We start from the raw sequence: 16,528 nt of genomic DNA, 5'->3' as shown, positions 1-16,528 counted from the left end.
TTGAGCAAATCTTTTTAAAGTCTTAAAACTTGTTTATTACATTATTCTATTTATGACTACAATAAACTAGTGTTGTGGTCCCTGTCATTAATGGTGTCTGTACTGCAGTTACTTCTAATCTAATTTCCCATCCATCGCTGATTAAACATCTACAATCTTATAATCAATTATCTTTGTCTAATTTAAGTTAAACTCTGGTCTCTGACAGAACCCAAATTGTCATCATCTTCCTCACTGTTATTTTAGCCATTTGCCCTGTGCTGCCTTATTAAAGGGAGTTTTATTTTATAGAATGTTTTATCTTGAAACTTGCCTGTCAATTTTGCCCCAATGCTCAGATGGTACATTCATGTGAAATCTAAGGGATTTTTCTTTGTTGATGTGTTTGTTGACAATATTGGATATACTTTTTGCCCACATTATCTGACTGCTTAGCGAGCGTCCTATGTGCTACTACATTGCTGCAATGTACAGATGAAATGCCTAACATCATGTTGGCGTATCTTCCCATTTTCTCTCTGTCTCCCATCTTTCTTTCCCTTAGTTTATTTCATATTGTATCTGATATTGTATAAATATACAGCAACATTTTTTGAACTAAAAATGGTGTGTGTCTTCCGTACATGCCAAACCTTACAATTTATGTAATCACTGAATATAGACTGATCTCTTGTGGAAATATAATTTTCAGGACAAGTACATTTTACAGTCTATTAACAACATAACAATGGTACACAAAGGCAAAAATAACTTGATGCCATAATTTCTGCAGCATGTCTTCATCAGTGAAAGTTATTTGTGAAAGATAGCAACAAAGAGTACAAGAACCAAAACTGACAGTCATCAAAATCACCATGGCCAAGGGTACCTGCAGATTTGTAAAATATATAAATGGGTCCAAGTTTTGTTCCATGATCACATACAGATATTTATTATTTCCATGCTGTGATCAGTAACTCTGAGAACCATCTTCAGGAATTATCCTTTCCTTTCAAGTCTCTGCTAAAGCTGCCACGCAGTTGGTGGGTGCGCCAATTCTCTGCTGTGGACTGAATACAGTCAAAGACAATGTAGGATTCAGGACTTTGTTTTACTGACAACTGGTAATAAAAACAAGAAATAATCTTACCAGTGCTCTGCATGTAACGTATTCATCCAAAGTGGATACAGTTTTCTGGACATAGTTGTGGATGAGATATGGAGAGAGTCTTATCGCTATTTTAAGATTATTAGTCACTAGTACAGCCAATCTAGTAGCAAATCTGATACAAACGTTAGTGGCTTTGCAGATAGTGAAGACGGTTGTGAAAGATTGCAGCAGGGACCTGGATTGATTGGCCAGGTGAGCGGAGGAAGGGTTGATGAAATTTAATACAGAGAAGTGTGAGGTGTTGCATTTTGGGACGTCGAACAAGGGCAGGACCTATTCCGTAAATGGTAGGCCTCTGGCTAGCGTTGTAGAGCAGAGGGATCTAGGAATGCAAGTGCATGGTTCCTTGAAGGTCGAGTAGCAGGTAGAAAAGGTGGTCAAAAAGGCATTTGGCACTTTAGTCTTCATCAGTCAGGGTATTGAGTTTAAAAGTTGGGAGATCTTGTTGCAGTTGTAGAAGATGTTGGTGAGACTGCATTTAGAATATTGTGTTCAGTTCTGGGCACCATGTTATAGGAAAGATATTGTCAAGCTTGAAAGGGTTCAGAAAAGATTTACGAGGATGTTGCCAGGACTAGAAGTTGTGATCTATAGGGAGAGGTTGAATATGCTGGGTCTCTATTCCATGGAGCATAGGAGGATGGGGAGATCTTATAGAGGTATATAAAATGATGAGAGGAATAGATTGGGTAAATGCATAGAGTCTTTTACCCAGAGTAGACAAATTGAGGACCAGAGGACATAGGTTTAAGGTGAAGGGGAAAATATTTAATAGGAATCCAAGGGGTAACGTTTTCACAGAGGGTGGTGGGTGTATGGAACAAGCTGTCAGAGGAGGTAGTTGAGGCTGGGACTATCCCATCATTTAAGAAATAGTTGGACAGGTACATGGATAGGACAGGTTTGGAGAGTATGGACCAAGTGCAGGCAAGTGGTACAAGGGTAGCTTGGACATTGTTGGCCGGTGTGGGCGAGTTAGGCCGAAGGGCCTGTTTCCACTCTGTATTAGTCTATGGCTCTAAACCTGTTGATCAATTGATCTCTCAAAAATCAATCTATTATAAAAGATACTTTGCCATAATGTGGATCCATTGATGGGATTTATAAAAGGTATTGTCTTAAAAGGCCGCCAATATCATCAAGGACCCTCACTACCTGGCCATGTTCTCATTTCACTCCTGCCATCGGGAAGAAGGTACAAGAGTTTGAAAACGTAAATGTTCAGGAGCAGCTTCTTCCCAACGACTATCAGGCTATTGAACACTACAAACTCCAATTAAACTCTGAACTACAAACTGCCTGGGTTGCACAAAGGACTTTGGTCTTTGTTTTGTTTTTGTGCTATATTGGATGTATTTAATTTAAAGGACTTTTTTTTCTGTTTGTTGATTGTTATCTGTTGAGTACTGTGTTTACAAACCCGTTGTGCTGCTGCTGTTGCAAGTAAGAATTCCATTATTCCATTTTGGGACAAATGACAATAAAAGACTCTTGACTCTTGACTTTCTCTGGTATTTAAATGTATGAATTCCTGCTAGCCATGACTGTTAACAAAATGCATAAAAAGCTGTCTCCCAGAATGAACATTATATGGTGTCAGGATCACCCCAGCAACATCAATGTCTAAAAATGTGTCTCTTTTCAAACACCCATATTTTTGAAGTGCTCTCATTATCCAATGATCAAATATCGCCTCTGCTGAACTGTTAATTTCTTAATTGACAAATATTGGGAACAAGATCATTGTTTCAGAATTAGAAGATGTTTGTTAAAGTCAATGTAACTTTTTGTAGCTTTCATTTTAGCAATGGCCTATTAGTATAATGATCCAAGGCACTATACTGAACTATTTATTATATATAACATTAACACCGAGAAAAACAAGAAAAGTTTAGAGCAGAGGACTTCAAGCTTATTTAAAGAGAAGTTATAAGGAACGGCAGATGTCGGAATCTTCAGCAAAAACAAACTGCAGGAGTAAATCAACGGGTTACTCGGAGAAAACCCACACGGTCACGGGGAGAACGTACAAACTCCGCACAAAGAGTATCAGTAGTCAGGATCGAACCAGGGTCTATGGCGCAACTCTATCCTTCCCCTACATGTAGCCTGCCTCGATCGGAATATACGCAATGACAATCCCACAAAAGTTGGAATTATATAGATCAGGATGGAAAGCTGGAAGCACATAATTCAAAAAGTTATACATGTTTCAATCATGTGGAAATGTTAAAGCGTCATCGCTACATCAAATGTATCGCCTGCTCTTCTTGGAATAGTGCCAAAGGATCAGCAGCAGACTCCAGCTTTAACGTATTTTCTAACACTGCAGCACCTCTCTGCAAAGGAAGAAAATGCTGGATAGAGTCAGCAGGCCAGGCAACGTCTTTAGAAAGAGAGACAGAGTTAATATCTCAATTTTCAATGAAAATAAAGTTAAAAAGGCGAATGACCATCGTTTTAACGCTTGGCCACAACTGGGTGTTGGCGTCATCGCCAGGAGTTTTCATAACTAATATGACGTTAGTCTGACGCAAGGTCGTTTAATGCTGTTAATTTCACCGCTTCAGTCTCTGACTGAATCCTTCTGAAATGTCCTCAGACCAACCCAGCAGCACCTTGGTAAATGCCCCCTGTGCACGATGTACTGCGCAGACCTGTACTGGTTAGAATTGGGGTCAATACTGTGACGTGAGGAGCTGCTCTGGAAATAGGCGGATGCTGCTTCTTTATGAATATTTCGTGAGGTTTTTCACTGCTCCTGACTTTCGGGAGTGTTTTCAACCACGGTCAGTCGGGTTGATATTTTGCACTATTTTCCAGCTTTCACCGACTGAAATATGCGAGAGGTAAACGTCAGGGATTAAAGACCAGAATCTGTTCTCAGGAGGAGGGTGGTGAGAATGGAGTCACACGTTAGTCTGGGGGTAATAAGGAATTAATTCAATAACGTCAAGTTCAAGTTCAAGTGAGTTTATTGTCATGTGTCCCTGTATAGGACAATGAAATTCTTGCTTTGCTGCAAGGTTGACTGCAAGTCAATTTCATTAGATCAAAAGGGTCCGATGTTCCAAAGGGCTTTCCTTAACAGAACTAATTCTCTGTTGTTTGCACACATTATACAGATAATCTGCTTGTTTGACATCAGTGTTTACGAATTGAGCTACTCTGAAGAGTAAGACAGGTTGTTAGACTTGTGCCATTGAAGGAGAGAAGGGCATTTTGATCAGGCTAGCCATCCGAGAAATGTAGAAACATAGAAAATAGGTGCGGGAGTAGGCCATTCGGTCCTTCGAGCCAGCACCACCATTCAATGTGAGCAGGCTGATCATCCAAAATCAGTACCCCGTTCCTGCTTTCTTCCCATATCCCTTGATTCCGTTAGCCCTGAGAGTTAAATCTAACTCTCTCTTGAATACTTCCAGCGAATTGGCCTCCACTGCCTTCAGAGAAATCCACAGATTCACAACTCTCTGGGGTGAAAACGTTTTTCCTCATCTCAGTCCTAAATGGCCTATTCATTTTTAAACTGTGCAGCTGCAGTATTCAGATTAGGACCTCCTTGCTCCTATACACAAATCATCTTGCTATGAAGGCCAACATGCCATTTGCTTTCTTTACTGCATGCTGTACCTGCATGCTTCCTTTCAGTGACTGATGTACAAGCACGCCCAGATCTCGTTGCACCTTCCTGTTTCCTAATCTGACTGCCTTCTTGTTCTTGCCACCAAGTGGATAACCTCACATTTATCCACATTACACAGCATCTGCCATGCATCTGCCCACTCACCCAACTTATCCAAGTCACCCTGCAGCCTCATAGCATCCTCCTCGGAGCTTACACTGCCACCCAGCTTTGTGTCATTGCCAAACTTGGAGATGTCACATTTAATTCCTTTGTCTAAATTGTTTATATATATATTCTAAATAACTGGGGTCCCAGCACTGAGCCTTGCCGCACCCCACTAGTCACTGACCTGCCATTCTGAAAAGGACCTGTTAATTCCTACTCTTTGCTTCCTGTCTGCCACCAGTTCTCTATGCATGACCAATACCCTATCCCCAATACCATGTGCTCTAATTTTGCCCACTAATCTCTTGTGGGACCTTGTCAAAGGCTTTTTGAAAGTCCAGATCCACTGACTCTCTCTTATCTATTCTACTTGTTGCATTCTCAAAAAATTCCAGAAGATAAGTCAAGCATGATTTCCCCTTCATAAATCCATGCTGACTTTGACCGATCTTGTCACTGCCTTCCAAATGCGCTGCTATTACATATTTAATAATCGACTCAAGCATCTTCCCCACTACTGATGTCAGGCTAATTGGTCTATAATTCCCTGTTTTCTCTCTCCCTCCTTTCTTAAAAAGTGGGATTACATTAGCTACCCTCCAGTCCACAGGAACTGATCTAGAGTCTATAGAAGATTGGAAAATTATCACCAATGCATCAATGATTTGTAGGGCCACCTCCTTAAGTACCCTGGGATGCCGACCATCAGGCCCTGGGGATTTATCAGCCTTCAGTCCCATCAGTCTATCCTACAGAATTTCCTGCCTAATGTGGATTTCCTTCAGATCCTCCTTCACCCCAGATTCTCTGGCCACTAGTACATCAGGACGATTGTTTGTGTTCTCCTTAGTGAAGACGGATTCAAAGTACCTGTTCAACCTATCTGCCATTTCCTTGTTCCCCATAATAAATTCACCTTTTTCATTCTTCAAGGGTCCAACTTTGTTCTGAACTAATTTTTTCCTGTTCACATACCTAAAGAAACTTGTACTATCCTCCTTTATATTCTTGGCTAGCTTACCTTCGTATCTCATCTTTTCTCCCCGTATTGCCTATTCTGTTGCTCTTTAAACATTACTCAATCCTCTTGCCTCCCGCTCATCTTTGCTATGTTGTACTTCTTCTCTTTTATTTTTATACTGTCCCTGGCTTCCTTTGTCAGCCACGGTCACCACTTACTCCCCTTGGAATCTTTCTTCCTCTATGGAATGAACTGATCCTGCACCTTCTGTATTATTCCCTGAAATACCTGTCATTGGTGTTCCACTGTCATCCCTGCTAGGGTACCTTTCCAGTCAACTTTGGCCAGCTCTTCCCTCATAGCTCCATAGTCCTCTTTGTTCAACTGTAACACTGACACCTCCGATTTACCCTTCTCCCTCTCAAATTGTAGATTAAAACGTACAATATTATGGTCACCACATCCTAATGGCTCCTTAACCACAAGTTCCCTTATCAAATCCGGTTCATTACATAACCATAACTCCAGAATTGCCTCATCCCTGGTAGGCTCCATTACAAGCTGCTCTAAGAATCTATCATGGAGGCACTCCACAAACTCTCTTTCTTGGGGTCCAGTACCAACCTGATTTTCCCAGTCTACCTGCATGTTGAAATCTCCCATAACAACCACAGCATTACCTATGCGACATGCCAATTTTAACTCTTGATTCAACTTGCACCCTATATCCAGGCTATTGTTTGGGGGCCTGTAGATAAGTCCCATTAGGGTATTTTTACCCTTACAATTCCTTAGTTCTATCCATACTGACTTCACATCTCCTGTTTCAATGTCACCCCTTGCAAGGGACTGAATTTCATTCCTCACCAACAGAGCTACCCCACCCCCTTCTGCCCACCTGTCTGTTTATTTTCGATAGGAGGGATACCCTTGAATATTCAGTTCCCAGCCCTGGCCCTCTTGCAGCCATGTCTCTATAATTCCCAAAACTTCATACTTGGTAATTTCTAACTGAGGCTCAAGCTCAAGGACCATTCATGCAATTTGCTCACCTCCACCTTTCATTGATGGACTTCCTGTGGCAGTATTCATGTTGTTACAGTTCTACATATAGTTGTAAGAACCAAATTCTGCTGCCTTCATTTTGTGCTCTTAAGCCACTTCAATGACTATTGTGGCACCTTAATTGATATGGACAAAAACCAGTTCAACTCCAACACCCTGTAGTGACATAGGTGATGTAACTGAAAACATTAATGGCTGAAACTTTCAAAATACTATCAGAGTAAGATTGAAACAATTAGCAAAAACAAAGTTTAGAAACAATAATTTGAAGTTTAGAAACAATAATTTGATCAGTTGAATACTTGGCATTCATGTTATATCACAATTTTGAAATAAATGAATTTATTAAGAGCCCTCACAACTTTGAATGGCCTAATACACTTAATACCCAGTGAATTGTTTCAGAAGTGCAGTCTCTTTTGTAATTTTACTTTCTTTAAAAATTACAGGATGTAAGACAATCTGTTTATGACAGGATAGTTTGAATTATTTTGTTGAACTTTCTTAAAACAGTGGATAAATGAAACCAATGCTTATTGTAGAACAATTAAGAACAGAATTACCTTAAGGTCATTCAACCTGAGATCTTCGAGCATGCATTGTATTTGTGCTATATTTCTGGGAATCGTTCTGAGTGTTCTCCGGGCAATCATTATGTCTGTGGTTTCCACATAGTTTTATACATTTTCTTAACTGTTAATGATTTCTTGACAGTCAAGAAAAATAGATATACAATACAAAAAAACAGATATGTATTCTGTTAGTCAATGGGCTCTATTTAACATTTGTGATATTGAATGATAAAGTATGAAGATATCTTTTTCGTTAACATTAGATATAGTAACCCAAGAAGAAAAACAGAGAGAGAAAGGATAATAATTCTTCGGAAGTTTTCGATGTCTCTGAAGTGCAGCAAAAGGAACAAATCCATTGCAGATTCTAGGGTATGTTGGAACATTCCATTTGTGCAAACCTGCCCGATAGATTGTCACCTTATGCCCTGTACTTTTACTTTTTGTAGTTATGTATGAATTACTGAGCAAGAAAATAAGTACATCATTCATTAATTTTTAGCGTGCATTTTATTCCATTCAGATACTGATAAACACAGTGCTGGTTTAAACATGCTGTTCTAGTTTAGAGGACAACAAAACATAAATTTATGCCTCATGCCATTTAGTTACTTAAAATGAAAGCACATTGTAATGGAAATATCCCAAATATTGGAAAAAAATATATCTATTGTTAGAGGTTCCTATCAGTCGCTGGATGCACTCGCAAACCAATTCTTTCTCGAAAACCACTGAACCGATGATTAATATATCTAAGGGCACGAGGGGAAGTGAAACCAGAAATTGATCTTATTCCTTGCATGGAAGTCAGGCTAAACAGGTTCTAGTTCTACCCTGTGGTATGAATGTTACATTTTGTAGGGGGATGGAGATATCTATTGGTCTTGATAACTTTTTATTGGTTAACCGCACTTTAAAGTGCATAGTGGTTGGCATTCATTGCAATTGATCCAGCACTACTTGCAGTAATATGATCCGTCAGCAAATAAGAAGAAAAATGCCCCAAAGATTCTGCTATGTCAAACTGACAGCAGTAACGTAAAGAGAAACATGTTCAATGATGATTACAAGATATAGCGTATGGGGAACCACAAATTGGAAATATCCTGACATTGACATTCAGATATTCGCTGCTACCAACTTCGATTACTATTTCATTTCAATTCGATCTCGAGATGAGAGCATTTCTGGCAAGGCCAGCAATTATTACTGATCCTGGTTATCCTGAGAATGTGCTTGTTTTCAACCATCATCCTAACTTGGATCAGTTCATTATAACCACTTGGCTTACAGGGCACCAGGGAATGATGGAGAGTGTGTGCTATGGGACATGTATGAGACCTGGTTGAGATCACGGAATGGTTGTGAGTATGTGGTGTGGGACTGGAGTCATACTATGTAAGAATGCCAGATTTTCTAAACTGCATAGATAGGATTTGTTCTCTCGACATTTAGTTTTAGTTCTGATTGACTAGTCTTTTAGCCAAACTATGACACCTCCACGCCGATGATAACATATCTGAAAATTAATGACTCTGCCTGCTGTGAAATATTATGTCATCTAACTACAGTGCACAACATTCTTTGTTAGGTCACTGATTGCTTAAGATATAAAAGCATCAAGAAGAGCCATGCATCAATGCAGCAAGGTACAGAGTTTAATTTTAATATTTTTGTCTCATTGGATTAAGAATGATTGCAAAATATTAAAGTAATTTCAGCAATAGATTCTATAAAACTATCTTAATAATTCCCAGAGATGGTCAGTTTATTTAACTTAGCATTCGGGCTTGTTTACTCTCAGTAGTTTCTTTGAGGGAAAATATTGGTGGGGAAAATGGTTGTGCTTGTTCTTCTGATATGAAGATATATGCTTAACTACAATATAAAAACAGAGGATAGTTTTGCTGCTTTCATTATATCTGCTAAATATATGTAATTGTTGGGAAATGGTTTAAAACAAACTTTTCAAAGTTATTCTTTTCAAACCGGGTGTTGCTTTGGATTTCCGTGGTATTCTGGGATTGGATGGATTGAATTTAATCCAATGTATGAAACCCCATTTTGGGTTGAAGACCATTTCACAGATTTCCAAGAGCCCACATCCCAAGAAGACCATCCATAATATATTAATGTCTCGGACCATTGAAACAAAATCACACATTATTCCGGGTCTGGGTACCACTAGTAGGTATTTAGCGTCCATATTTAATTGCTCTTGAGAAAGCAGTTGTGAGCTGCCTTCTTGAGTGGTTGTCCTGAGGAATTCATGCGGTGCTGTTCTGGGACAAGGACAATCAAATGACAACAACCACAGCAATGTTTCTTTGTGTTACGTACGACTCCAGCATTGGAATGTTCTCCCCTTGCCACCTATTGACTTCAGCTTTTTCCAAAGCACATTGATCTTGAGGTCAGTCAAATGCTCTTTTGATGCCAAAGGCAAGCACTCTCAGATTCAATTTCAGATTCAGATTCAATTTTAATTGTCATTGTCAGTGTACAGTACAGAGACAACGAAATGCACTCTCATCTGGAGTTTAGCTCCTGGCCTTTTATTTAGACCAAGTCTGTGATGAAATCTGGATGGGGGTGGTCCCATATTTGTTGTGAGAGAGTGGGGAGGTAGGCTTTTTGTCTTTGGCCATGAAGATACAGGAAATTTTAAAAATGTTCAAAAATGTGATGCAAAAATGTAAACAACTTGATGCTATGTTGGTGGTCTATACTATAGATTTTCTTTATTTAAAAAAAAACTGCTTCTATGCTACAAATAACTACGGCCGAAAGTTTGTTATATTATGTGGTACCTTGGTATTTAGGACATGCAATGGACAATTAGTTGGATTATGGTCATTGTTGCTCTATCGGCAAAGATGACACAAAATAGTCCATTTGCAGCAGCATAACATGGGTAACTAAGTTTTGATAGTGTTGGTGAAGTGAAGATCATGGTCAAGAGACCAATAAAGCTGTTCTGGTCTGAATAATGGCAATGGAAATTTAGCATTCAGGGGTCAGAAGGTGACATTAACATATCCATATATTTAGAAAGAGAAAGAAAATGTTTAGAATCAAAAGGGAAATTAACCAAATTTCAAAAAGAACCTGAATTCAATCATGTAATTTGTTGAAAGAAATAGACACTAAGTTCTGGAGTAACTCCGCAGGTCTGGCTGCCACTCTGGAGAACATATAGGTGACTTTTCAGGTTGGGCCTCATGGTCTGAGGAAAAGTTTCTGACCCGAAACATCACCTATCCATGTTATCCAGAGACGCTGCCTGACCTGCTGAGTTACTTTAGCACTTTATGTCTTTTTTTGTAAATCAGCATCTGTAGTTTATTATATCTATGTAATTTGTTGACTTAGAGCCTGGTTTACAATTTCAAGTTCAATTGGCTGTCTCCATTAAGTTCAATTGGCTGTCTCCCTGCAGGTGCTGAACAATCATATCCCGTCTGTTCATGGATCGTGAGTAAAGAAGGTAGATAAACAAGGATAAACTTATGGAACATGGTCAATTATGATGCAGGATTATAACAAGAGTTTCATTCATTCGTGTCTGTTACATTTTGGACCATTTCAGATTTTGATCTGTTTTTTTGGGGATTTTAGAACACAAGGACATTATAAAATAGGAGCAGGAGTAGGCCACTCGGCCCTTCAAACCTCTCCTGCCAGTCAATATAATCATAGCTTACCTGCCTTTGGCTTCATCACGTCCTCCATGCCAGTTCCTCAATCTGATGTATCAAAAATGTATCTACTTCCTTTTTAAATAGCCCTAGTGATGTAGCCTCCACAACCCTCTGGGGAAGAGAATACTTCTAACATACTCACTTTCAAATAACTGCCTCTAATCTTATGATTATGTCCCCTTGTTTAAGATTCTTCCACGGGTGGAAATATCTCAATATCTATGCCCCCTTAGGATGTTAAGAGTCAAAAGAGTCAACACCTCATTCTACCAAATTGCATTGTAGTTTTAACTTCTTTATCTGCTTGTGAAAGGGCAACCCCTCATAGAAGGAATCACAAGGAACAATTATGTTTGGCCTGGTGACCTAGCAGTAGAGCTACTAGCTTACAATGCCAGAGACCTGGATTCAATCCTGACTACGGGTGTTGCTTGTACGGAGTTTGTATGTTCTCCCCGTGACCTGGGTGGGTTTTGAATTAATTAATGTTTATTGGCCAAGTATTCACATACAAGGAATTTATCTTGGTGCTCTGCCCACAAGTGACAACATGACATACAGTGACAGTTAGGAATGACACCTAAAACATTAAACATTAATAATAAAACGTTATTGATTAAACATGTGAATTAAATGAAAAACCAAAGCAAAAGGAGGCTCTGAGATCTTCGGTTTCCTCCCACACTCCAAAGACATACAGGTTTGTAGGTTAATAGGCTTGGTATAAATGTAAAATTGTCGCTAGTGTGTGTAGGGTAGGGTTGGTGTGCGGGGATCACTGGTCAGTGCGGACACGATGGGCGGAAGGGCCTGTTTCCGTGCTGTATCCCAAAACTAAACTGCAGATGCATCTGGGGAAGTCACAGATATCTGACATTTTGGGTTGGGGCCCTTCAGTCTAAAGAATGGAAGGCAAGTTGTGAGGAAGTGTCCCTGACCCGAAGCATTAACGGGTTTTTCTTTCCACATATGTTGTTTGGCAGTCTGAGTTCTTCCAGCATTTTCTGTTTATGTTTGCCATTTTCCACTATATCAATGTTAGCCTACATTGGCTAATGGACACCAGGTGTTCACCCTCAAGCTCTACCTGGAATGTTAACATGTTGCTATCAAGGGGATTCTTAACTACATATTTTATTAATCTGCCTCATGACACTTGGCAAAATCTAAAATGTTTCCTGAACGAATCTGTAATATAGACACAAAATGCTGGAGTAACTCAGCGGGACAGGCACCATCTCCGGAGAGAAGGAATGGGTGACATTTCGGGTTGAGACCCTACTTCAGTCTGAAGAAGGGTCTCGACCCAAAACATCACCCATTTCTTCCCTCCAGGGATGCTGCATGTCCCACTGAGTAACTCCAGCATTTTGAGTCTATCTTCGATTTAAATCAGCATTTGCAGTTCTTTCCAACACATATACATAATCTGCAATATAATGCTCTAAAAAACAACACATGACACACTCCACAAATTCCTCTCCCACAGTACCCATGCCAATCTGATGAATCCAATCAATATGGAGAATTAAATCACGCATGATAATTGTAGTTCCCGTTCTACGTACCTTTGATATTCCACCTTTTGTGCTACAGTATGTTCTATTTTGAAGCAAAACCCAGGGAAGGTCAACCTTGACCTCCCTTTATTCCTTTGTTATGTTTGACCCCAATGCGTGCACACTCTGCTTTATTATGTTAACCTACTTCTTTTATGATTGGAGATACTTATTAATAATTAGTATTAACAAATCAGTATTTGGATAATAAAGAAATAGTTCATGGTCTGTCTTTAGACACAATGGAATACTGCTGAATTTGCAGACAATCATAGTAAATAGTCTTATTGTATAGGAAGGAACTGCAGATGCAGGTTTACACCGAAGATAGATACAAAATACTGGAGTAACTCTGCAGAACAAGCAGCATCTCTGGATAGAAGGAATGGGTGACGTTTCGGGTTGAGACCCCTTTTCAGACATATTGTTCGTTGTTCAGACAGTTTTATTCATTTGAGTGTATTTGATTCGTTTGTCCAAATGATTGTGGATGATCAGCCATGATCACATTGAATGGCGGTGCTGGCTCGAAGGGTCGAATGGCCTACTTCTGCACCTATTGTCTATTGTCTATTGTTTTATTAAAATTTACCTTTATATTTGGCTTTTTCCAGACATCTTTATGTTTGCTTGGACCATTGCTGGGACATACATTGATCTATGCAGATCCTTGCCCGATCTAACTGGATCTGCAGCATGGCAAAGTAACAACTTAGACACACCTTCTCCCAGGCTTTCATAGATGTTCCACCGAAGGTCACAGTAGTGCATGGGAGATTATCTACAGAGATCCAACCCTTTCACATTTCCTATCTGCATCAAGGGAAATTTGGATTTTCATTTTACAATTATAATAACAGGGGCTCCCCATTTATAAAGGCAAGAATCAGAAAGTAGCTCTGTTCCTTTGCAAGCTCGCTCTGACAGTAATGCTGAGAGACACTGCATTAAAATGAAGGATGAATTAAAATGAAGGTTGCAATATTTACCGAATTAAAACACCAAAATAAGATAAAACATGTTTATCAGATGTAAGCACAAAAAAAAAGACATAAAGTACTGGAGTAGCTCAGTGGGTCAGACAGCATCTTGAGAGAATGTGGATAGGAGACATTTTGGGTTGGAACCCTACTTCAGACTCATGCATCAATGTCAATGAGCTCCTATAATTGAAAATTTGCTTAAAAATTAAGGAAATGTATTTTGTTCTGATTTTATCCAGATTAATGGATTTTAGATTTAGAAACAAAACTAAAATACTTCTAGCATTTGAATATTTCTTGAATTAAATACTTTGGCTCATCGTTTCTTCTTTTGACCCTTGAGGTGTCAGAAACAATTCTTCATTCTGATCATTTGAAAAGATCCTGTTCCTGCAAGTCCTAGATGTCCTTACCAGCATTTAGATTGTCTCTTTAACATAAAGCACAATGTAGGTGTGATGAAACCTGCATGCCGTTGACCACAAAGTCTAGGTTCTTGGGCAAATTGGACCCTCTGGTTGACCACTACTCTTCATTTCTACTCGGATAAGTCTATTATTAATTCACAATATGCCCATTTTTCCGTGAAACTTTCACTTCCCATTGGAAGTACCTCGAGAGAAAACATGCAAAGGGTGATTCACTAATCCTCCCATCAGTGCTGACTACTGGTGAATAGGTATGAAATCTTACCTGGTATTTTCTCATGATTTGATTCTCGACTTGGAGCTCCCTAATCTGGAAACCGCCTGAAATATGCAGCACAATAATTTATCCTTTCCAAACTTCATCGAATAATGAAGAAGGTTCTTGACCCGAAACATCACCTTTTCTTATTCTCCAGGGATGTTGTCTGACCCGCTCAGTTACTCCAGCTTTTTGTGTCTATCTTTGGTTTAAACCAGCATCACCAGTTCCTTCTTACATACATAATTATAATAGTTATTTTAGGTACAATATAATAAAGGTACTGTAATCTTTTTGTTTCTTCTCTCTAACATGCACTTCTCCAAACACTGCATGCAGCTGTGAGTTCCTCACCTAGAGTGAAAGTTTTTCTCTTTCCATTTTATCTGTTCTCCTACTAACCCATGTTTCATAATTTGCTCAGGATTGTTATCTTTCCCTTCATTTCTAATCCTCTGGGATAGATGCATCTGAACTTCAAGAATAATATCCAAACCTTTCCTAATGTCAAACTGCAGTTGCAATTATGAATGACCTTCAACCTATTCTCACACCACTGATAAATTGTTTGCATAAATTAAGGCTAGTGTTTTGCTCAACAAGACTATGTTCAGTAAACTAAATCTTGCTTCCTGTCCTTTAACAGCTAAACTATTAAAATATATGACTGATGAGAGGTTGAGAATGATTGAATTTCTGGCAAACAAAGCAATCAAGGTATGAATACATTGCCTAGAGTTAATTTCTGAAAACTGTATAATTCAGTGATTAAATTAAAGAAACTCAGATGTGAAAGTGTAATCCTATCCATTGTATAGACTTAGAAAAGTGAAGAAATGTGAATTGTTCCTGTGTTCATTGTAAAAATATTGTGAGTCTTGTTGTACGATGATATACTGTAATAAGAAGTTTAAAGATAAATGCTACAAGACACCTGATAAGCTTTATAAATAGGGTCTCCTTTCATATTTAAGTCAAGTCAAGTTTATTCATCACATACACATACGAGATGTGCAGTGAAATGAAAAGTGGCAATGCTTTCGGACTTTGTGCAAAAAGACAAACAAACAAACAACCAAACAAACTATAAACACAATCGTAAACACACACATATTCTTTTACATATTAAATATTGGGAGGAAAAACGTTCAGTAAAGTTAGTCCCTGGCGAGATAGGAGTTTACAGTCCGAATGGCCTCTGGGAAGAAACTCCTTCTCAACCTCTCCGTTCTCACAGCATGGCAACGGAGGCGTTTGCCTGACCATAGCAGCTGGAACAGTTCGTTGCATGGGTGGAACGGGTCTCCCATGATTTTATTGGCTCTGGAGTTGCACCTCCTGATGTATAGTTCCTGCAGGGGGGCGAGTGAAGTTCCCATAGGGCATTCGGCCGAACGCACTACTCTCTGCAGAGCCTTCTTGTCCTGGGCAGAGCAATTCCCAAACCAGATGGTAATATTTCCGGACAAGATACTTTCCACAGCCGCTGAGTAGAAGCACTGGAGGATCCTCGGAGACACTCTGAATTTCCTCAATTGCCTGAGGTGGTAAAGGCGCTGCCTTGCCTTACTCACGAGTGCTGCGGCGTGTGATGTCCATGTCATATCCTCAGAGATGTGGATTCCCAGATATTTAAAACAGCTCACCCTATCCACAGGATCCCCATTTATCCTCAATGGAGTGTACGTCCTCGGATGATGTGCCCTCCAAAAGTCCACGATCAGCTCCTTAGTTTCTTTGATGTTCAAGAGGAGGCTGGTGTCCTGGCACCAGAGTGCTAGGTCAGCCACCTCCTCCCGGTAGGCCTTCTCATCGTTGTCTGAGATCAGGCCCACCACCACAGTGTCATCAGCAAACTTAATTATTGAATTGGAGCTGAGCCTAGCCACACAGTCATGTGTGTACAGGGAGTACAATAAGGGGCTGAGGTCGCAACCCTGGGGCGATCCTGTGCTCAGGGTGAGGGACTCCGATGTATTCCCTCCCATCTTGACTACCTGGGGCCTGGCGGTGAGAAAGTCCAGGACCCAGGCACACAGGGAGGTGTTGAGCCCCAA

General features: G+C 39.7%; 1 protein-coding gene across 2 annotated transcripts in view; it reads left to right on the top strand.

Annotated features, from left to right (window-relative positions):
• The first annotated feature begins 3,061 nt into the window (after positions 1–3,061).
• The window catches only part of LOC129707770 (protein monoglycylase TTLL8-like), an 85,474-nt gene continuing 72,007 nt past the window's right edge, over positions 3,062–16,528 (top strand). The window contains exons 1-5 of one of the 2 annotated variants that reach the window (XM_055653055.1): positions 3,062–3,999; positions 7,805–7,913; positions 9,133–9,190; positions 10,981–11,028; positions 15,118–15,188. In XM_055653055.1, the coding sequence (XP_055509030.1) occupies positions 3,869–3,999; positions 7,805–7,913; positions 9,133–9,190; positions 10,981–11,028; positions 15,118–15,188 (417 nt within the window). In that variant the 5' untranslated portion in view covers positions 3,062–3,868. The remainder of the gene's footprint in view (positions 4,000–7,804; positions 7,914–9,132; positions 9,191–10,980; positions 11,029–15,117; positions 15,189–16,528) is intronic. The other variant, XM_055653054.1, reaches the window with a different exon arrangement.

The sequence above is a fragment of the Leucoraja erinacea genome, chromosome 22 (genome assembly GCF_028641065.1).
Source record: "Leucoraja erinacea ecotype New England chromosome 22, Leri_hhj_1, whole genome shotgun sequence".
NCBI classification, from domain to species: Eukaryota; Metazoa; Chordata; class Chondrichthyes; order Rajiformes; family Rajidae; genus Leucoraja; species Leucoraja erinaceus.
Note: the sequence above shows the minus strand (reverse complement) of the source record. Positions and strands in the feature narration are given on the sequence as shown.